Genomic DNA, 23,668 nt, shown 5'->3' on the forward strand with positions numbered 1-23,668 from the left:
CTTTCATCATGCCAGTTTAGCATGAGGCTGAGGTTGATGGTTAAGAATGTTGTTTCTTCTTCCTGGTGACCCTCTAAATAAATAAGATGTTTTGAGTCAACCAACTAAACTCTTGTCAGTTTTTTTTTTTGTTTGACTGGCTTGCTTGAAAAGACCATTTCCTCTTCCATGTTATCCTCTTCTCTAAGGCAAAAAAAAAAAGTTCATTAGGAATTTGGAAGGCAGAAGTCTTACAGACAAAATTTCTGCAACACCCTGAAAACACCATAAAAAGTTACAGAGATGTCCCATGAGGCCTCTCCATTTGTAGATGTGTAAAACAATGTATGCAATGAACAAGAGGCCCTACAGGCCTTCTAGAATGAGAACCCTTTTGAAATCACTGTCCAAGAGATTTTCTGGAAAATAGAGGGTTAATAGATATCAAAAGCATGATGAAAGTGATGGGCAAGCCCAAAGTTGACTTCAAACATGATTGAAAGGGAACGGATTTAATTCCAGTCAGGTGTTTTCTTTTTGAGTGGGAGAAAGATTTAATTCGGAGATCCCCTTTCCTAAATACTTATCCTGCATCTGTATGGAAAATCCTGCCTCTAAATAAAGTTAGAGGAGCCTTTGTACTAAGTGTATTAAGTCAACAATCTGCAGGTAAAATTGCCTGATATTCTCAACCACAAATTTGTATATGAATCTTAATGGGAATATTACAGATGATTTAATTACGTTTGGTAAGCAAGAAAAGAAGGTTGAAGACCTTGAGCAAAACTAAATGTAATAATTTTCTAATTATTTTTAGAAATTGTTTGAACAGTCTGTCTTCTGCAAGATGAATAATATTCATATAAAGGATTAGGCTGACAAAATATGTTATTTTATTCTAATAATTTTCTTCTGTTGTCTCTGTAAAAATAAGATATAAAACGAACAAGTCTATTTTTTTATGAATGAGACCACTTTGAGAGCTGAAGACATATTCTTAAGTTCACATTTATTTCAATGGCATTTATTTCTTGTGCACAAGACATTTCTGATGGATTGTGCCCAAAGTAAATTGGCCTGTACATATTTGAATCAACAATTGTTCCAAATATGTCATGGCCTTTCCTGGTTGTGCTGCGATTTTATTTATATGATTTAACTTAGTTCTAAAAAAATAAAAATCAGTTTGATATATCCATGTGTTTTTACTTTTATGGATAATGTCCAGAGTCTGTGGCCAACTGTTCCTCTTATTTTTATGGCTCATTAATGCAAAACATTGAGGAAGACACTTTCTGCTGTTTATCTCTTTGACTTGTAAAATTTGTTTCTGAAGAAATGTGTCTGGGTTACAAAATGACTTCAGTGATTTGTACAGAGTCAGGAACTTAAAAAATATTCTTCATTTAAGCATTTGTAGCTTCCAAGGACAAAGTTAAGTATCATTTTTTCACATCTTTATTTTATTTTGATGGCCACAGCTATTTCCCTTAAATGTTAATCATGCAAGTTTTGATAAGAATTTTGATTCAGCTTTTTATTAAAAGCTGTTTGGAAAAATAGTTTTATCTGAAAATCATTATTTTTATTGATACACGTGTGCAGACACATGCACACACACAGCCTTTATCAAATAATTTAACTCCCGCTTTATACAAAATCGATGGTGTTCTATCATTGTTAATAAAATGGTTTCTTAAAGAAAAGCACCTTTAAACAACAATTCCAAAATAAACTGGTTGCGATAAAATATAGATTCCTATAGCTAACTGCAGCAAGCGCCATAATTCTTTTTCAGTTAAGAAGCCAAAAAGAATGGGTATGTTTTTAAAGTCATCTTGAAAACAGCCACAGAGGAAGCTATCTCTCCCTCTCTCTCGGGAGGAACTTCAAAAGTATATGCTCCATCCCTAGTCAGGGTCCAACTCTACTGCATATCAACCTTCCTGATTAAGCCAGTAAGTACAGAGTTCAGCTTTTAAAAGCATCTTTATTTAGGATGTTGAATAGGGTAGATGGTGTTGAAAATAATCTGCTAGGCCCATTTTCAAGATGTTCGAAATTTCTGATATTAGGTTCAGTGACGACTCCTAGAATACACTCTTTATTGAGACAATGCAAACTGCAGTGTGTCTTTTAAATAGTGGGTTGATTGATTAATAGGTTAAAAGTAACACAACTAATTGACTGCAACCTTTAATGTGATGACAGCCCTAATTAAAAGAAAACTTGCCAAGTGAGAGCTTCATGATAGTTGGCTTTTTTTAGCTTTTGTTTGGCTGAGCTCTTAGAAAATACATATACCTAATGTAGATATTTAAGGCTATTTCCCCTCTCCTTGCCACACCCAGAATTTATTTGGCATCTCTTTTCTTGCTGTGCCTCAGTTACTTCTGTGTATTGATTTATTCCCTTTACTTTAACTGTTATGCTTCAGACATAGACTCCACCTTTACATCCAGCCTATAATATGGGACCCATATCTTCTTTTCTTAAAAGGGCCGTGTAGTGGAATTCTTCATCTGGTGTGTCATACTGTATACAGTTCAATATCCTGGTGCACTTGTTCCGTTTCTAACATCTGGGATGGGTATTCATAACCACTTGCACAAAATTGAAGTCCTCCCAGTCACTTTCATGGAAAGTACAAGTGGGTAACATACCCTACTTTGCATCTCCTACTTGGCCAACAAGCAGTTGTTAGAGTTTAAGCGCTCCCATAAGGGTTTTTTTGCCAGTTTAGCTCCGCACCTCAGTATTCCCATATTGTCATCCAGGTTCAAGAGTTGAGTTGTTGTTCTTTTCCTGTTTGATACCAGTTTCTCTGTTTGTTTGTTAGTGCTGTAGCTCTACAGACTTTGCAGATGGTTTGTTCTCCCATGGCAGGAACTCTTGTCTTGACTCTGAGCTTCAGCATTTTGCTCTTGTCTATAGGCAGGGTTGTGAATGTATTTCTCTTTCCCTTTCCAGCTCATGTAGCAGCAGGCAGCCATGGTTGAAGAATCTGGGAAGAATGCCTGGTTGTAGAAATGCAATGTGCTATTCTTTCATGTTCACAGCTTGCAAGAGAATTTTAAATGCAGAACAAAAGGCAGCTTTGCACATGGAAAACTTCCTGACAACAATTTCCTCTGTTTTTGTTTGTTTGTTTGTTTGTTTCATTTGCAAATAATAGACATGATCTAAAAATGGTAGGGGGCATTAGCAATTTACTCTCTTTTGTGTGGAATCAGGGTGAGAGGAATTTTGTTGTTCTGAGATCTATGACAGTTTCAGAAACAGGTTCCTGATTGGATGAATTTTTTTGGTCCTGCCTATTGGTCACTTGAAGATGGATACTGATTGGTTCTTGCTGTTCCCTCGGTGTTTAGAGTTTTGAAGAAAAGAAGATGATCGCATCTCAGCTTCAAACTGCTTTGTAGAAGTAGAAATGGTACTGGTGTAGAAGTTTGCCCTTTGTGAAAACTAGAGTTGTTTTGTGGCAGTGAAGGTGGATCATTTTGTCATGCCTAAAATATTATAAATATTGTAAACAGAAAGGAACTTCAGAATATAAAATAGCCCGTCCCAGAATTCCAGCAAAGAGACCCCCGTGAAGTGGCTTGCCCATCTCTCCTGTACGTTTTCCATGTGACTCAAGTTCCAAGGGTGTGTTTAAGAACGTTGATGACTAAATTGGTTTCAGCAGCAGCAGCTGTTTTTCTTATTTCTTAAAAGATTATATTTAAGGAAATTAGAAGGAGGCAGAATGGACCTTTGCCTGCCTGCATATACTGAATAGATAGATTTTAATAATTAAGCAAAACAAATATTGGGCAAGTATACTAAGCAAATTATCTCTTTTCCAACAGGTTCTTCTTGAAATTTTTTCTTAAGTGTAACCAGAACTGCCTAAAAAATGCAGGGAATCCTCGAGACATGCGGAGATTTCAGGTTAGTGACACTTCCTGTCTGTATGATTAATCCCTTTTTGAAAATGTGGGCTAGGAAAAGTTTCAGCCAAGTAATCTGGCTATTAATTTGTGCATGTTGTGTGTGTGTTTGCTTGCATGGTATCAATCTACTTGTGGCATCATATTTTTATCTAATTTTTGTGAAGTGCTTTTAAATGGCATACTGAGAATTATCAGTGACAGTATAGGTAGTTCTTGCTTACCAATCGCTTGTTCAGCAACCATTTGAAGTTAAGACAGCACTGAATGAGGAAACTTATGACTGGTCCTCATAGTTGCAGCTGTCACAGCATCCCTGCAGTCATGTGATTTCAATTTGAGTGCTTGGCAACTAGCTCACAATTACAGTGCTCATAGCATCCCACAGCCACACAATCGCCATTTGCGACCTTTACTGCCAGCTTCCAACAAGCAAAGACAATGGGGAGGCCAGCAGGAGGTCGCAAATGGCGACCAGGTGTTGTTGTGCTTAACGACCATGCAGGATTCGCTTAACCATCACAGCTGGAACTGCCACAACTGTCATTGTAAATTGGTGTAGTCACATGACATTGTGCTTTATGTAGGCTGACCATATTTCCTTGAGACAAAAACGGGACATTGGGATGGCAAAACAGGACGGAGTTAAACTTATGTGATATTCTGTGTTCACAAAAAAGACGATAAAAAAAGTTATTGACAGTAAGCTGGGAAGGTGCAGGAGGGGGAGGTGCAGCAATGGTTGGGTCCGGAAAGGCTGGTGCAGGGGTGGTGTTGGGCGGAGAGGTTGCAAGAGGGCTGAGGGCGGTGGTGAGCTGGGACGGGAGGGCAGGAATGAGGCGGCAGGAGGCTGGAGAAGCGCAGGAGGGCTGAGGGAGGCAGCAAGCTGGGATGGGAGGGCAGGAATGGAGGAGTCGAGTGAACTGCTGTCCCCAACAACCTGTTCCTCTCTGGCGTGCTGCTTTTATTTTATTTTCTTCCCACCGTTTTGGCCTGAGAGCCAATTGGCTTCTTTTCTGCTAGGCATGCTTTTCCAACCGTCTTCCACTCTACTGATTGACCGCAGTGACTCTTCCTCTTGCTCACTGCCAATCAGCTGTTCCTGCAGTTCCCACTTTAGGTTTCCTGCAGATTGAGAACTTCTGCCAAGTCAGCCTCCTTTTCAATTTCAATTTCAATTTTTTCCCGCTTTTCCCAATAATGGCTCCAACATTTTTAAAAAAACGAGACAAAACTGACATTTATATTAAAACGCCGGCATGGTCGGGAAATGTTAAAAAAATGGGACTGTCCTATTCAAAACGGGACGTACGGTCAGCCTAGCTTTATGACCACGTTGCTTAGCGACAGAGTTGCCGATCCCAATTACTATTGTTAAGCAAGGACTACCTATACAGGATCAAATAAGTCTTACAACAACATCATATAAATTGAATAAACAAACAAACAACAGATCTTACAAGAATTGCAAAATAGATTGGCCTAGATAGTTTGGAACCTAATGGGGAACAACCTTCAGACCCTCACTTCAACAAAAATTGAAACAATGTTGGAAACTATCTTAGGCCTGCAGTTCTTTGTTCTAAATAACACTTCAATTTTCATTTTATTCTGTAGTTATTCCAGGCATATGGAAGATGTGGTCTACTAATCTAAACCAAATCCACTAGACATTTGACCCCAATATGCTCAATTTTGCTGCCCCAGGCAGTGAGATTGAATTAATTATTTCATTGTTTGTCTCACAGACTGCAGGCAAATCAGTACCTTTGTGCAAACAGTCTAAAATCCTTCCACTTGATCTGGCAATACTGCAAGGCAGAAAAAAAAATGGGGGGTGGCTCTTTGGAGAGGCCTTTCAGGACAGTAGAGGGGATATAGGTGAGAGAGTAGAACAGAAAGATTAATTACACAAACTAACCAATTCACACCTGCTTGCAAATGACCTTGACGTCATTGTAGGGAGTCAGATGTATGTGAACCCAGCACTCCTAAGCAGGTAACTTCTACCCACTTGAGTAATTCTGACTAATTTTCATGTTTTTTGTGTTACTGTATTGTAACACTCTTTCAATGGAAAAACTCCTGGCTTCCTGTAAAAAGAATAAGCCAGATCAGCTACAGTGGTTAGATTATGGATGCTTTTGGTGTCTGGCTTATTAAGAGCTCCTTTACATAGAAAAGATCTTATTTATCTTCTTTATCTTATCTTGATTATGCAGATGATGCAATTTATACTACAAGGTATGCTTAAGCCTTTCATATGAGCTGTCACTAAAGCATACCCATTTTTCATAGATACTTTTTTTTTTTGGCTTAAAGGCAGTTTGTCCATTTCAGATATTATTATGCCATGAAATTAAAAACAGTGTATCTTTATAGTACAGTATAGAACAATACAATCATTAGAATGTGGTCTTACTGGGGTAAATAAGCACGGTCAGCGTTGTCACCTGATCTCAGAATATGAAGCAGTTAGGACTGCCTTACACTCATATTCCTCTATCATTAAGAATTTGTTTTTTTATTTAGCATTCTTTATGAAATAAGATAGGGAATTAAGAAATGAAGACTTCAGATATTGTACACACTTATCTGGGAATAAGTCCCATTCCATTCAAACAGGCATACTTTTTGACTAGATGTATACAGGATTACTCTGTTACCAAGAAGAAAGCCCCATGGATTTCTGAGTAAAAATGCATTGGTTGTTCTCTTAGCTCTCTATTTATTTTTGATTTTCATAGTGTCAGATGATTAGGAAGAAATTGGAAAAAAAATGCCAATGGAGTATGTGTGCTTGTATGTGTACGTGTACATGTGTATGTGTATGTACATATGTATATGAATATATGTTTCCAAATAGAGTTGCATAGAAATACAGTACGAATATTTATGTTTACATACCACTTTAAAGCTCTAAATGTCTTAGTGTCTGAATATCTGAGAATGTGCCTTACTTGGTATGAATAGTGTAAGTACTGAATTCAGCAGGATGCCCTCTTAAAGATGCTATGAATTTCAGAGCACTATTCTTTCTCATACAGAGAAGGTATGTCAAACTCTCTGTATGGAAGTTTTCTTGGCAGTTGCACTTGACCCCCACACTCTTTGACTTGAAGAAAGGAGTAAGACTTTGCTCTTCAGTCAGGCCTTTTGAGTTGGATTGTTCGTGATTCTAGCTGCTGTTGATGCATTTTTAATCCATGATTTAACTTTAATATTATGTGTCTTAGGTGTCTTGAGCACTCTTGTCTCTCCCCAACAGCACTCAGTTTGAAGTCCCTGTAGATAAGGTTTGCAAGGTGCCTTTCAAACACATTTGTCCCAGTTCTTTTGATGTACAGTACTTCTCATCTTTTGCCAGAATTCCCTCATTTTTAATTATCAAAAAATCAAATCCATTCCAGCTGCCATCATCTCGGTAGCCCTTTGCTCACTTCCAAGTATTCTTGTTTCTCTTCCTGGGCCATGCTCTTGGACAGTAAGAAGTGAAGAAACACAGTCTTGCCCCCATCTCCCTCAACCTCCTGTTCAGAGCTTCACAATCCCTTGCAGTGTCTTCAGGTCTGTGACTGCTTGTATTCCTGCATGGATCAATAGAAAGGGATTTATTTTTTTGGAGGAGGGGCATTCTGTTACATCCCAAATGGGTGCTCCAGTGTCTTGATATGCTATCTGACTAACAGATTGCTGCTTTGGTCTTGCTCAGTGTAAAGTCTCTGATCACCCCTTCCCATTGCTTCGTTGTCTTCAGGGCAGGCACAGGAATCCTTATTTTTGTATGTATAATGATAACAATAGAGTTGTCATCCTTAATTCCTGAAGCTTGTGGCAACTGCTATTCATCTGGGATCCATATGCCTTCTAATTTACTGTCATGGCAACTGGAAGTTGGTGATGTCTTAGGGGTTCTTTTTGTCTGTTTTCTGATCATAGTTGTTATATTTCCCAGTTTGCAATTTTTTATGCAGAATGGTTAGGGACCTCCTACCTGTGTTTCACCAGCTTTTCTCCTGCATTGCCTTGTCCTTATTGAACCTAGGTATTCTTTCAGAAAGAGCCAGTTTGGCATAGTTGTTAAGGCACCAGGCTAGGAACTGGAAGACCATGAGTTCTAGTCCCGCCTTAGGCACAAAGCCATCTGGGTGACTGTGGGCCAGTTACTATCTCTCTCAGCCCTAGGAAGGAGGCAATGGCAAGCCACTTCTGAAAAACCTTGCCAAGAAAACTGCAGGGACTAGTCCAGGCAGTCTCCAAGAATCAGGCACGATTGAACGAATTAAAAAAGTATTTCAGAATATCTTCCAGTTAAATCTGCTTCATAGACAAGGCAATCTAGCACGAACAGTGAAGGCTACAGTAAAGGCTGTCAAAGCGTCAGTTCAAGCTTACCTGTGTGCTGCCAGTTCAGAACTCCCCCAAGATGTAAGCTGATTTTCATATGGTAATGCTTTTGCGTGTTCTGTCAGAAGAGCCATCAGGAGCTTGTGTAGGTGACTAGGTAGGACATAAGAGAGGTTGTTGATCTCTTGACTGGTAAAGACATTCTGTCAGGCAAGCTGAGCCTCACAGCAGTTGAGCTTTCCATGTGTAAACAGAGACTGCTTAATTACACAGGTCATGTCAATTAGTGTGACCTTAGCATTTTAAGGAAATTAATCACTTTCAGCAGAGCAGATCACCCTTCATACTTTAATATCCAGCATGCCTTCTTCAGTGAGAAAAAATATTTCTATTTTTATAGACAATGGTTATTTTTCTCCCTTCTACCCTAGTTCCCAGATCTGGTGCTTGAACATTCGTAGAAAACAAAACTAGCCTCTTGTTGATGGTGTAATTTATTTATTCTAGCTAGGCAAGAAAAGCATTAATTGAGGAAAAGGGGACCTACATCTGATTCTATTAGCCATTCTCAGAGCCAAGATATTAAGAACAGCCTCCTTGGGTTGCTCACACTCAGCTGTGCATGACTGCTTTCTTGAGAAGCTTAGTATTTCCCTGTCTTCCATGAAACATTCATTTCAGTACTGATCACCTGAGTTTAGACTGAATCAAAAATAATGAGAAAACATCTTGAAATTGGGTTCAGTTATGGGAAGCAGATGAAACTGTAGTGACACAGGAAGGTAGCTTTACATACGTGTTACATATTCTTAAGGTTCAGTTCATGGGATAGCTTCCACACACCTGGTAGACTCCCCTCCTTCACAACTTTCCCTGGTGTTGATGTTTAGGGTCGAGTGGGCAGATAATGTGAATGTACAATGTTCAGTTTACACCATAAAGTTAATCACATGAAACAGAGTAGTTGTGATAATGTACACTAAATCATTTGAGAATATAATGGTGGCAAGGCAGACAGCAAATGAATAAAGCTGAAGTTATAGAGTATCCCTTTGATAAACACCACATAATCTAAATATTCTGACTAATTGTGGCCATAATGTTATTTTAGTTAATATTTGAAAGAACTACACTATTCTTTTGATTGTTCACTTATACTCATTTTTTATATTTTCAATCTGAACACAAACAGAAATGAAAATGGATTGACAGAAAGCATTATCTGGATTGCCAGGAATAAATAATTGATCAAATGTATGCCATTCATGAAAGGAAATGGCAATGGAGAAGCATTCTATATTTTCTTAGAAATTCCTAAGAATTTCTATCCTGCCTTTTCTCCAAATGATAATGCTCATGACCATCCACCCTTGAATCTTTATAATCAATGGAAAAAAATCTTATTAAATCATTTAAACACACATCAGTGTTATTGTTGACAAATAGGACATTTCATTTATTATTAATTTCTAAGGATATAGAATGTTTCCAACTTGTGTCTACAAAGAAAATATTTGTGATGAACTTTGTGGGTGTGACTCTAGGGCTTCACCACCATTGCAAAAAAAAAAAAAAAGCAGTTGGAATAAAAGCTGATTTGAAAATATTGGAAGGAATGGGCTGGAAATAGGGTTGCCTGCATTCCAGTGCTGAGAAATACATGGTGGGCTTTGCTGCTGAATATTAGAAATTAAGCTGTGTTTTGGTAGTATTATTGTACTGCTGGTTTGAATAGTATTCATTGGTGATTCACTGCTGCATCTGTTCAAGAGGTGCAAATGACATTTCATGAGGCTAATTTTAAAAATCAGCAATGAGTGACTATATTTTAATCATCCTGAAGCATCTACTTAAATTTAGGTCAGGCTTTTAATATCTTGGGACTGGAAGTTGAGTTACAAAATAATAATAGATCTATGCTGAGAGGATCTGTCTGTCCAGAAGTCATTTCAGCCTCTTCCACATAGTGTTCAGAGGTGTAAACAAAAATATGTATTACCTTCCAGTAAAGTGGAGATTACTGAAAATATCAGGCATGTGCCATGAATTAATTGGCTAGCAAAACTTAATGGTCTATAGTCAAAATGGGGATCAATGCAACTCCTAATCTTGAAATAATAGATGAAGCACCATAACAAATAGTCTCAGTGCTTCAACTCCAATAAACAGTTTGATTTTGTAATCCCGTTTTCTTTCTGAAACATGTTTCATTTAGCTTGCAAAGTATTTGCAGCCAAAGGATTGCATTTAAGACTATGCAGAACAATATCCATTCAGTGATAATGTAAGTTATTATAATGTTCAGAAACTACATTTTAACAAAACTCTTTCAGTTATCAGCTGTAACTATAGAGTTCTGTAGTTATCCTCCAAAACTATATAAGGTTTAAACAGAGTCTGTGAAAAGCTGATGGTACAGCAGAATTTTTTTTTTCTGTTTGCTTTTCCCAAATTGAAAACTATGTTTTCTTCACAACATTTGGATAGGTTTGAGATTTGGCAGCACCCTGTCCGCACCCTTGTTTATATGAATTTGTCAGCACCTCATTAATCAATTTTTAAACAGGAATATACTTTTTTTCCTTAACGGGTTGGTATGTGTTTTTAAAAAAGTTGCTTCTTTGCATACTTTCCACCTTGTGGTTGCATTTTTGAAAAGCTAAAACAAAAGTTGTTTCTTTTACAAATTACTTTTGCATAAGGTTTGATCAAAATACAGTCCATTAATGCAGAATTAAAATGAGTTGCCTTTTAAAAGTTGGACCATAGTTAGGAATTCATTTTTTCTTGAGAAGCCTTGCTAACTTTTATAGGATTTTCCAGTTTCCAGAATAAACAGTTGTGTGGCTTTTGGTCATTAAATAGCAAGTGCCATTTACAAAAGAGCTCAGAACATATTAGTTTTTCTGCATTTCACAGAACATCAATATTTAGTATTGTATATGCTGAATATGTTTTTCTTTAGAACTGTTTGACTTCTGATTAATATGCGTTTATATGTTTGTGTGGAAACAATGGTTTTTTTCTTGTTCTACAGGTGCACTATGAATAATCACTTCTTAAAGTAGACCACCAAATAACCACTAGTATTTTTTTCATACTTCCTGATGCTGGAAACAGTTTCTCTAGGGGATTCCTTTTTATAGTATTTTTTTTTCTCTTAATTACTCTAAAAGAGCCACCCTGGTATGGCATCTTTGTTGTAAATCAAATTCTATTCAAGGAAACTAGGTAGCAAGATTATGTTATGCAATGAATGGGGTTGACTGAGTCCCCAATCTTGCAGATGTTGTGGGTAGCAAGACTTAAATAACGGATTTCAGTGAGATTACTCTAGTAAAAAAAAATTAATAAATGTTCTCCTGCAGAGAAAAATATTGCATTCTCTTTTGTAGGATCAGAACTCCAGTTACAGCATTATTTGGAACTCTGATTTAGTTCTTTTAAATGGAATAGTATTAAACAGTTGGATTTATTTGGATTTATGTTCCTGAAAGTCTTTAGTGTGTTACTTTTTCTTTTCTTTTATTCCCCTCTATTTATTTAGTCTCTAAAATTGTGTATTAACAGCATTTCCAGGCAGCCAGATTTTTTCACAAAAATAGGTATCAAAAGCAGCCTTAAAATCCATTGAGAAAAGGAAATATAACAGGAGAGATTGGTACATTTCTAATGCATTTAGAGGATGTCTATGGATAGAAACTTTGTTCTGGTTCCTAACCAATTTCCTAAGATAACTGTGGCATGTATCTTTTATTGAGTAGGAGCAAAAGCCTTCACCCTTGATACCAGCATACTTGAAATGTATTGAGAACTTAACAGTCCTTAGATGTGTCTTTCCCACTGCTACCCCCACCCCAGAAATTTTCTCCATCTGAAAAAAACAGCTGTTGCTTGGTGTCTCCGATTCCTTAAGCAGATGGATTAGCCACTGTAGAAAAAGGCATAGTACCCCAGCGCCTTGATGTGCAAGGGCCATAGGTGTCCTGTAAAGATCATGATGACATTACGTGCCTCATGATGTTATCACCCAAATTACGTAATTTGTGTGTGTTATGTCATGATGTCAGGTCACAAATGAGATACAGTATGTCATTTGCATCATTTGCACAATGACATCATGACATGTATAACATCACATGTTCCCTCCCACCTATGAGATTCCCTTGAGGAGGATTGTGTTACAGTATCTGAGTATCTTTAGTGCCTTGTGTATGATTTTTGCTTTCTATATGTGTAGAATTCAATAATACTATAAACATGTTGGAGATGTTTGCATATCTCAGCTGAATGGCCAAGATTGTACATTGCCCATCAATGTAAAATATATTCTGTACTCCAGTGCACATAATTTGTGCAAATGTCATTATTTTGTTTTAAAAAACTGGATTTTTATGCACTGATAACATAACATTTTAAGTCAGTTAAACCTGTCCAGCTGAAACAGTTCAATATTCCATATATAGTATAGAATTTGGTAGCCGAAAAAGAGCAAACTCAATTCTGGACAGGTGTAAGTGACTGATCATTGCAGTCTTTTATTGAGTGGCTGTCAGTGTATAATGTTCTGCATGAAATCTCTGTCAGAGAACATGCAGTTTTCTACCCAGGTACGTATTTGCCATGTGGGGAACTATGTCTATGAACTTTGATTACAGAACCAAATTAATATGCTGGTTCTATCTTGTTCTGAACGCTAGCTTCTAAAACTGTTTAAATATGTGATGAAATGAACCAATGGCATCCTGTGACAAGCTATATCCAGGCACAAATCATGTTAACATTCGCAGGCTTGTAAACATTAATAAATTGGGGAGGGGAGGGAGGGAGAGATTAAATAAACAAAAAACTGGAACTGCTGGATTAAACAGTGTTTTAGGTCAAGAAATGACAAAACATGTTTTTGAGAAATTTATTACAGCTAATAAAATATTACTTTGACAACTTTGCTTCATTTTCTCCACTTTTACCCATTTCAAGCCCCGTAAAGAAAATTCTTGCAAGCAACCCTTTCTGTTCAAGCAACTTTGAGAGGGTAACAGCTTCCTTGGAGAATTGAAGTAATGTTTGGCAATCCTTGTAAAGCATTTCACCTCTTCAGAGGCTAAAGCTTCTCAATACCAAGAACAATTAAAGCAAGAGCCTTGTGGAGCGACTGGGGAATTCAGCAAAATAAATCAGAAATCCTCTTCCTTGGCTCTGGAGGGTAGCCTCATTATAAGAGCAGATCTATTAGCCCCTTTGCCATTGTCTTTCATTTCTCAAGTGAGGTGATTCTAATTAAATTAATCTGCATGTCAATCTATTGGTGATCAATCAAAGAGGCTGAGGTCTCCCTTAGCGGCGCTGTGCTTGAGGCTGACAGGGGCTGATAATGGAGGAAGAAATAAACTGTGGAGCAAAGTTAATTAGTCAACATAATAGGTGGATTAAACAGGAGCCAGCTGATTGCAGTTTCACATGTTGAAGCATGAGGTGGGAGCTGAAACTGCAATTAACAGACAATTATTATATTTGGTTGTAAGAGGTCGCATGAATAAACATATCTCAGTGGGTTTCAATTTTTAATCCCCCTTCCTTGTTTAATTTAAGGAGAAGTGTAGGTCATTTCTTATTGTTTTAGCAAAAGTTCTGGAAGGCAGCGCTGGTTCATGGGAGGGAGGTGGTAATTAGCTTGGGATGCTTAATGAGTGGTAGCGGAATGGAAACATAGCCTTTAGGTTGAATGCACACTTAGGCAAAGTTGGTAAAAAGCAGTGATGCAGCCATGCAGATGCTGAATTTCCCAATAACTTGAGAGAAAATAGTTTTGTGAAATGCCCCACCAAAGTTTCCTTTGGTGATTTGTTTTGTTGACTCATCATCCCTATTTGTTTTGGAATAAGTCCCATTGAATTTATAATTAACCAAACATAAGATTGTATTATTAATCCCTGGTTTCTCCCCTTTTCTTATCCCCCACCCCTTTCCATGATCAAACACAACAGTACATTAATATTAGTGTGGAGAGCCAAAAGTATCTGGATGTGATTTAACAATAAAATCCTTCAACACTGGGACAGAGTTAGTGCTGTAGCAAGCCCTATGTATGAGCTCCATTGTTAAGTGGATGGCTATTCTTTTTCATATTTGTGTAACCATATCCTAAGCAATACACATTTGCACTATGGCTACTTCAGGCACTTAGTGAAAGTCATCTAGGTTACCCACTGTTCAAAGGCAAACACATCATTTTATAAGCCTAAACTGCCCATTCTCTGCAACAAGCCAAATGCAAAACTTGTTTGAAGATTAAAAAATCCAGGATAATTCAAATAGCAATGAGTCATTGCTAACATCATAAATGTGATGATCTTAAGGCATCCACTGAATACCCTGTTATTTAACTGCTTAAAGTAGAAGCTGTTTTGTAAGATTCTCTTAATATAAATTAGACTAAATACAATAAATAAAGAAATGTGATAAAGAGATGGTGATAATGATGGTGATAATAATAATAATTCCAGTATCATAAATGTGATCATCTAAATGCCTCTGTTGTCTGCTCTGTTGCTTGACTCCTTAAAGCCGAAGCTTTTTACACAGCCTCTAACAAGGTCCCTTTAATATAAATCACATTCAACTATAATAAATAACACTACTGGATCCTATTTTTTGAACTATAGTGACTATACAAAACAATGCATATTTTTATCAGTGTCGCTGCATGAACATCCTTTATTAACTTGCTCAAAAATTAGTAAAATTATAATTTATCAGTAAATGTATCAGCTTGTTGAATCTGTGTCTTTTATATTTCCATGTGTCCTACATGGTACAGCAAAACATTATTTCCATGTCTAGTTGTTCCAAGGAATTAGAATAAGTCAAAGTTTGCAAAGTCCATGAATTCAAACTTGATAAAGAAAATGTTTATTTGAATTTGAAAAGCAGTATTCATTTAAGTTCTTAAATATCCTTTATACAGTACATACAATCTTTCTTTCTCTGCCTCCTGTTCAGGAGAATTTTGGAGAAATGCATGTACTCCAGGCTTTAACAGTGTGGTGAATTCAGCTGCTCTAATCCCAACTTTAGGAACCACATTTTATTTTGTTTTTGCACTTGAATCAATTCTCATTTGCAGTGACAACAGTTTATCTCTTCTGACCTGCATGCTGAAGGATGATGTGGGGCAATATGCAGCCAGCTGTTTTAAAAAGGAGTGAATAAAGCTGCTCTTGTTAAAATTATGGTTAACAGTGTATATTCCTTTATACAGCTACAAACTGTGCAATTTGACTAAAATGACATCAAAAACCTATGATGCCAAAGACCCACTCATCAATAGCACCTCTTGTTAGAGTCATACAGTCTAGGCGCTAGTTATTATGCGAAATAGCTGTGCAATTTTCTGCTGCTCCCAGCTGTTATTTGAGATTCTGGGTTTATTAGTCTCTGTGCTTCTTTGAGTTTAAATTGCATTAAAGTGTTTCCTTATATTGCTGTTCCACTTGCAGGTTGTGGTATCTACAACAGTCAATGTGGATGGCCACGTCTTGGCAGTGTCGGATAACATGTTTGTGCACAATAACTCCAAACATGGGCGGAGGGCTCGAAGGCTTGATCCTTCGGAAGGTACGCCTTCTTATCTGGAACATGGTAGGCATTTTTTGTTGGTTGCCATTTCTTCTTCCACTGTGGGTCTTTGGGCTCCCCACCCCCCACCCCCATTTTCTTCCCATGCTCAGGACTGGTGCAGAATTTTGAGAATTTTGCTCAAAACTGGCACTGAATTTTCAACCTATTTGAGTGGTCCTCCAAATCCAGCCTATGCATTGAAGTAGGGCTCAATCTTATTATAGGAGAGTTCTTACCATCATATAATTGATTATTTTTTGTAAATCTGAAGTGGCTAAGAACAGCATCTGTAGAGAGTTCATTTACATACTTAATGTTCTAAATTCACAAAGGTTGCCTTCTGTTACACTGAGAATGTTCCTAAAGATTTCCAATCCTATGATGTATAGGAAAGTGAGTCTCTACAAATTTGTATAAATTGAGTCAGTGACTGTAAAATAGAAATAACTACTTTATCTCTTTTTTATTTCAAGATACTGTAATATTTTAACAAGTACTGTGGATTTTACAATGTATGTCTAGAGCAGGAGAGGAAATCTGTGGCCCTCTAGAAGTTGTAAAACCAGTAGCCCCAGTCAGCATACCCTGTAGAGAGTAATGCTGGGAGTCAGAGTTCAGCAGCATTTGTATGGCCACAAGTTCCTTGCCTATTGCTTACAGGATGATTATGAAATGATATTCCTCTCACTCCCAAACCATAACCCAATTTCAAGAATAACCTGTTGGTGACTGAGTCAGAAACTGAGTTGAGGGTCCAGTAAACCATTTTGCAGTGCAAATATTTACATGAATGTATTAACCTGAGTCTGATTAGAACATTTTCTTGCAACTGTCTTTCTGAACATTTTCTTTTAACACTTAGAAATATAGACTTACAAAGTAGCCATGGATATATCACTATTTTCTTAATCTTATTCCAGCAACTTTAAAATGGGGAAGTCCTATTTATTTATTTAGCTAAACTATTTGGTTTTCATCTTTCTCCTTTAAAAAGAAACTCTAAATTGATAGAAATATAAAACAAACACATTGGTCACATAGTAACTAACAACTGAGGCTATGCAACAACAGTGCATTACTTGTACACAGCTTTCTCAAGGTCACCCTGGGATATGAAGGCTATAAATAACCTTTAAAAGAAGCAAAGAGGGTGCTGAATGCATCTTACTAGAAGACTGTCAGTAGCATGAGGCTCACATACTCTGCTTTCAAAACTGATAGTGAAAACCACTGTCCTGAAGTCCATCAGCAGACTAGAGGCCATTGTGGAAATGCTGATTTACCAATGCAGAGTTTCAGTAGCAGAGTGGTGAAAAGCTTGGTTGGAGTAGATGTACAATGACCTCCTCTCCCTCTCCCTCTCCCTCTCCTTCTCCAGGCCACATAAGAGATCTTGAATTGACAGTAGAGGATGGGCAACCCCTTGTTGTTATTGTTATGGTTATGGTTAAAGCTGAATAAATACAGAGTCCATTGTCAGTGGTGGGTAGAGTTGAAGCAAACAGTAGGTAGACCCAGAGCCAAATGTGGAAGGGGCACTTATTTGCTCACTCCCCCCTTCCCTGTCACTTTCTTTAACACTTTATTTCTCTGTAACCAGCCAGGACATACTTCCTCTTGCCAGAAGTATGAATTGATTTCTTACAGAGGACTTTTGAAATAAGGCCAAAGACTGCATGAAATTAGACTGAGGTACTGGTTGCCCACCCATGATTTAGATAATACAAAGGGATCTTGTTCCCTCAGTGTCTCCCCCGCCTTCCCAGTAAGAAGGAAAAGCTATACCAGTCCTGGAGCAGGCATAATGCTTGTTTCTCTCAGTGACGAAAAAAAAAAATGAATAGATAAATTAAAAATTAAACAGGATGTGAAAAAAAAAAGGATTAGACTTAATGCTGTAGCTGGCCAAGCTGTCAGAGTTTTAAAAGTGATGGTTTTACCACTACTGATGACCTCCCTCACCCACCCTCAAAGAATTGCTGTGTATGATTTTGCCTTGTGCATTAAAACTGATGACTGTCAGCCCTTCAAGGTAGAGCAGACTAAGAATCCAATGTTATGTAGGTCGGTACTATTTTTATTGTAAAACTATAGTAACACAGTCTTGCAAGTCTCAATGTGCTTCTCCCTCCCTCCCTTTATATTCCTGAGAACTAGGGAGGGGCTTGTCTGAGTTGCTTTCTCAAGTTACATTCCTATTCTGGACTCAGTCCTCTTTTACCTGACTGTTGTTTTGGTAGCGGTGCTTGCTTCTGTCCCTCAAGGCCAGTCTGTCTGCCCTCTGCATTTGGGTGAAGAGATTGTGCTCCAGAGAAGCCACATGGAGAGGTTCAGCCAGGGACTGTTGAGACTGCAACAACTAGGATACTGATCTCCCATAATTCCAATTAGTATTAGCATGCATGTATAAATAGCTTGTGCCAAAGCTAACAATATTTATCACTGAGCGTATCTGAAATTTATCCTAGGAAACTAATACCATGTTGAAAAAACCATGCAGCATGGAAATATGAACTGCCATTATTGTAGGAATCATTGGTGAAAAAACACAATCTCTTGCCTCATTATCAGGATGGCATATTATTATACCTTATCATTTTACTTTGCATATATGCAAAACAGTCCTCTTTATGTTATAGGAGCTACTTACATAATAAATTTGGTCATGTGGTAAATGCATAATGTATCAGATCCACAAGGTTGCACTTTCCAACCTAAAATTCTTAGCTCAGCAGTGTTTCTTATTATATAAACATAACTTACATCTGTATTTATTTAGCTTTAACTTTTATGTAGACCATGAGACATTTTATGCAATAATTCATACTATAGATTTTTTCCATCCATGCCAGCAACCTAATTTAATAAACAAACCACTGTCATAATTTTTGCCTGATTTACTAAGGAATGTTCAAGCTGTTATTTTATTAATCAGAAGGAAACGAAGTATTCAGAGGATATCTATTAATTCATCCTTGAAGTTTCTTACACAAACCAAATCCTCCCCTCCCTTTTTAAAAAATAGAATACAGATTTTTTTTTTTTCAGAGAGAGAGAACTCAGCGAATACCTTCCAGTTAGAAGGATAGCCCAGAATTCCTTCAGATTGGAAACTTTCCTATGTTCACCCTTAGCATAAAGCTACCTGGTCTAAATTCTTCTCATAACTCCTTTCCGTGCAATGAAGTAATATGGGGAGAAAAGGAAAATCAGACTTCAGCTAATAGTCCTTTCTAACATGGGGGTAACCCAATCTGCTAGTCTGCCCAGCTTCAGTAAGTGGAGCATGGAGGGCACTCTGTTGATCTTGGTTGCCATTTCTGGTCTTACCCCAAATTAAAATTCATTGGCTTCAATGGAAAGTAAATGGAGGGTGGGGGGATTAAAATCTGAAAAAGGAGTCACGTGTGTAACAAAGCTATTTTGATTTGATACTCCACTTTATTTTTGTTTTGTGAGAAACACGTTCTAAACCTGCTAGAACAAGCCAGGGCAGCAATCCTATGTATAGTTTGTTTAGAGAGAAAGGAATGCGGAAATAATTAGGCCTTATATCTGAATAAATATCTGCAGGAAAGGATTTTGCCAATCCAGTTTTTGGTCTGCTTGGGAGATATTTTACACATGCACAAAACAGTGGACGAGTTCTTAGGCCTACATAAATTACATTTTTAATGATCTTGTTATCTTCAGTTGTTGGGCTGGAATGGAAGGCTTGTGAATGCCTCCTGTTCCCATAAAATAAAGCTGTGTCTCCTCCAGATCCTTATGCCTTTCTAAAACATTGCTACCTTGTATTTAAACAAGAACCATGTAGCTCTGAAGGTTCCAGGGGAAGCTTTTCAAGTTTCTGGAAGGATCAAAATTCAGGAGCTACGCTGTAATATTGGGAAGACAGATTTCCTGCTTGTAGACTTCCTGTTTGATCATTTATAAAATGATCAAGCAGCAAAGTCCCATCTATTGCTATACACTGTACACAATAACTATAAGTAGAAAAGGGACTAATACAAAATACTGTGGATTAGAAATGGATTAACATAAAATATTGTCAACATTGTTTTTCCAGGAATAACACCTGGAATGGATTATGGATTTGTATGGATTATTAGCATAGTTAGCAAAGTAGAATACTTCCTGTTAATTTTGTAACATAAAAGTAAATTAAACATTAATTTTGTCACCTGCTTTTAGAAATATTTTTCAGCATTGAGTGAGAGTGATATGGAATAACACCTTCTACCCAACCCTTCCATCTTATGCTTTGGTTCTAATTATTTTATGTGGCTCTATATTCTGGAGTTAATTTTCCTCTTTTCAGTCCATTTGTCAGATATTGCTAAAAAAGGAAAACTCAGTAGTTTATTTCATTGTAATCAAGGTTCTGCTGTTACCTCCATGAGTTTTCCTTGATAGGCATGCATTAATAAATACATTGGTCAGTGCTCAGTTTTTATATTTCAAAAGTAGTAACTGGCAGATGCTAATGTAAGCAGCTCTGTTTGGTACAAGGGGAGTAAACCAATGGCTAATGTAAACCAACATATAATAATTTCACTCAGACATGTCTTTATTTTTGCTTGTGTTTCAAAATTATATACATTAGTGTATATATGAGAAAACCAATATACTCAAATCAATATGGAACTCTAGGAGGTAAGTTTTAAAGGAGAACTTCTCTAAATCACAAACCCTAATCTATAAAGAATTTGAAGGAAAAGTGGTGAAGGGAAATTTATCAAGTAGTTAATGAAGAATATATTTTCACTTTTGCTCCAAATGGTGTTTAAAAGTCACTTCTATGCTGCTGCCAACATTTTAAGTGGTTTATGGACAATTTTAATGAAATATTTTTGTAAGGGCAAAACTGAACATTTTAAATGAGAACTGATCCATGTTTAAATACAATATGTGAGTTTACCGGGGAGCCAGTTTGGTGTAGTGGTTAAGGTACTGGGCTAGAAACCAGGAGACTGTGAGTTCCAGTCCCGCCTTAAGCAGAAAGCCATCTGGGGGACCTTGGGCCAGTCACTCTTGCTCAGCCCTAGGAAGCAGGCAATGGCCAACCACTTCCAAAATGTTGCCAAGAAAACTGTAGAGACTTGTCCAGGCAGTCACCAGGAGTCAACACTGACTCAAAGGCACAACACTGACTCAAAAAAAAAAAAGTGAGTTTACTATCTCCATATAGCCCATTTCTGTCCTATCTTAGAGCAAAGAACCACGCTGAGACAGTATCTTGGTCTCTAGTGTTTATTGTCCTACTCTAGTAGACAGGAAATCTTGCCAAACTGAAAGACCGTGGGAAACCCACAGAGATAAACCCAAAACTGAAGGTGGGTCTGCTCTGAGTTTCTTTGAAGGAAAGTTCAAAGCCTCTAAACTACGCATGCGCTTTTCCCCCTGGATAGGGGCCCCTCCTGCTCACCATCAGTACTCATGACAATTTCAGAGGTTGGGGGACACTGGATGAATGGGCATCATACCCATGCTGCTCTTCATGTAAAGCAGACACATGTAAAAGAGACTCTCCTATTTTTGTAGGCCCTGTTAGCAATCTGCATTTTTGATTTTCCAGAGTTTCACAGTATGTGACGGAATCTCATGTGATTCTCCCTACAGGCAGTTGCCTATTATCGCTGCATCCCCACTTCCCTTTACCATATTAGAGTGGACATGGGGTTTGTGTGTGCATGGCTGTGCATGTGTATCACACTTACAAACATGTTTACTGTAAAACTTAATGATCTGATAAAACCGTGTATTAACAAGGTGTACCAAAAGTCAGACCCCATAGATAGTTTCTTATATAAATTACATTAAATATTCAAACTGGTTGTCATTTTCTTTACTCATTTGATGCATGACCTTTGAACATTCCTAACTACAGTAATGTGTTCTCTGAAAAAATAAAATAAAATTAATAAAACTTATTGCCATTGGCCTTTTGGTATACTCTGTATATATTTTTAACCAGAAGTAAGTCTTACTGAGTTCACTGAGTTATTTGTGAGTACATTAATATAGGATTATAACCTAAATAAATTTTCTCATGGGAATTATTGCAAATGCTCCTTTTATCTTTGAAAAATATATATTTAAGATGTAGCTCTGCAAAGTGATTTTAGAGACAGTTGTAAGTCTAGTGCTATAAATTATCTCTTCATAATATTATGACAATTATGCAGCAAAGCAATTCTTATCTGCAATGATTACTTGCTGTGATGCAGTGTGTACTTTGATTACGTCCTTCTAGACTGGTTTATTCACAACCCCTAGACAGATTTTTGGTGATTCTGTCATTTGGTAACTGGAAAATTTAGGTTCATTCCTTACCAGAACAAATCCTGCAAAGATATTTAAAGCAGCTACTTTTACTATCTTTGTGAAATCAAGATTAAACACTAGGAATGTGTAGAGACAGCCTTTAGGTTCACAGAAACATGATGTTATCCAAAAGACTTTATTTGATTCAAGGCTGACCAATATTTAAAACTAATTTTTGAACAAATGAGGCTATCGTCGTCATCATCCTCATCCTCATCTTCATCTATTTTACACGATCTTTTTCTCCCGACCAAATCAATTGAAATTACAAATAAGGTTATAAAACTAGTAGGGCTGATTCTTTTAAAAAATAGCATTTGTGTGAATCCTTGACTCAGCCACAGACAATGGATATAAATGAAGATGACACTTGATGTAACTTGACACTGCAGAGTGATTCCAGGAAGGATGGGACTACATCTTCACTGACTGCTGTCTTCTAGCCCCCACTGTGTTTGGTTTCTTCAAGAACTTACACTTAGGGGCGGCAGGAAAAACGTGCTAGTCTTAGGATATGATTGTAATATTTAAACGTTGACTAATAGTTCATGAGCCTTACTGTAGAATTAAAAGAGCTGGGACTCATGTGTAGCCATGTTGGTGGCAGTATCTATTAGTCTCAGGGTTACTTTTCCTCAGTTTTCTGGTGGTCAAATGGTTACAAAGGGGTGGTAGTGATCTTACTATGTGATCAGAACCTGTGAAATTCCATCTCTAACAAGGCTGTCTGCACATTGCAAATATTACACAAAGGAGGCATCACTCTAGTAGTTTGAGACTCTTTCAAGCATCTTCCTTCATGAGGAGAAAATATGTAGCTAAGTAAGCTGGAGAAAAATAAAAAGTAAAGAATACAAAAGAAAGACCAAACATTAAACTTATGAAAACAAATAACCCTGTTGAACTACTGTGAAATAAAATTGTTCTCTGCCGTGTGACAACAGTGCAAACTTTATGTTTCTACTATCTAGGTAGTTACAATCAATAATGTAGCAATGATGTCTAGGTGGAATCCTGCTTGGAAGGAGCCAGATGTCACTACAGACATGTGCAGAGGTTATCCAGTAGAGTTATAGCATTGCTTCAAGCTCATTTTCCATCTTGGGCTTTGTATTTAATGGAATTTAAAGCCCAACTCACAACTGGTATAGCATGATGCCATAGCCTCAAAATTGCAGGGCAAGAATCCCTGTTGCTTTGCATGCTCTAACACTTTATTATCTAATGATCTAATACACAACAATGCAAAGAGGAGGTTCTCATCACTCTGACAGGATGCCTAAGAGAAGTGACTAAATTACTTTATGTACCATTAAGCACTAGCAGCCATTGTGAACTCACTGTGAGGGTTTATGCTAATACTCCCAAATCTATTCAAGTGACCTTGTCAAGCTGATAACTGACAAGCAGTTTAAATAGGGTTGGGTGGTTTTTTTTTCTAAGGTCCAGGGGAATGTTTTCTT

General features: G+C 37.4%; 1 protein-coding gene across 4 annotated transcripts in view; it reads left to right on the forward strand.

Moving 5' to 3' along the window:
- Positions 1-23,668, forward strand: part of EBF1 (EBF transcription factor 1) — a 390,547-nt gene that overhangs the window by 278,913 nt on the left and 87,966 nt on the right. For 3 of the 4 annotated variants that reach the window (XM_063292129.1, XM_063292126.1, XM_063292127.1), the window contains exons 7-8: positions 3,831-3,912; positions 15,758-15,899. In XM_063292129.1, coding sequence (XP_063148199.1) covers positions 3,831-3,912; positions 15,758-15,899 — 224 coding nt within the window. The remainder of the gene's footprint in view (positions 1-3,830; positions 3,913-15,757; positions 15,900-23,668) is intronic. The other variant, XM_063292128.1, reaches the window with a different exon arrangement.

This window comes from Candoia aspera, chromosome 2, assembly GCF_035149785.1.
Source record: "Candoia aspera isolate rCanAsp1 chromosome 2, rCanAsp1.hap2, whole genome shotgun sequence".
Classification (NCBI taxonomy): domain Eukaryota; kingdom Metazoa; phylum Chordata; class Lepidosauria; order Squamata; family Boidae; genus Candoia; species Candoia aspera.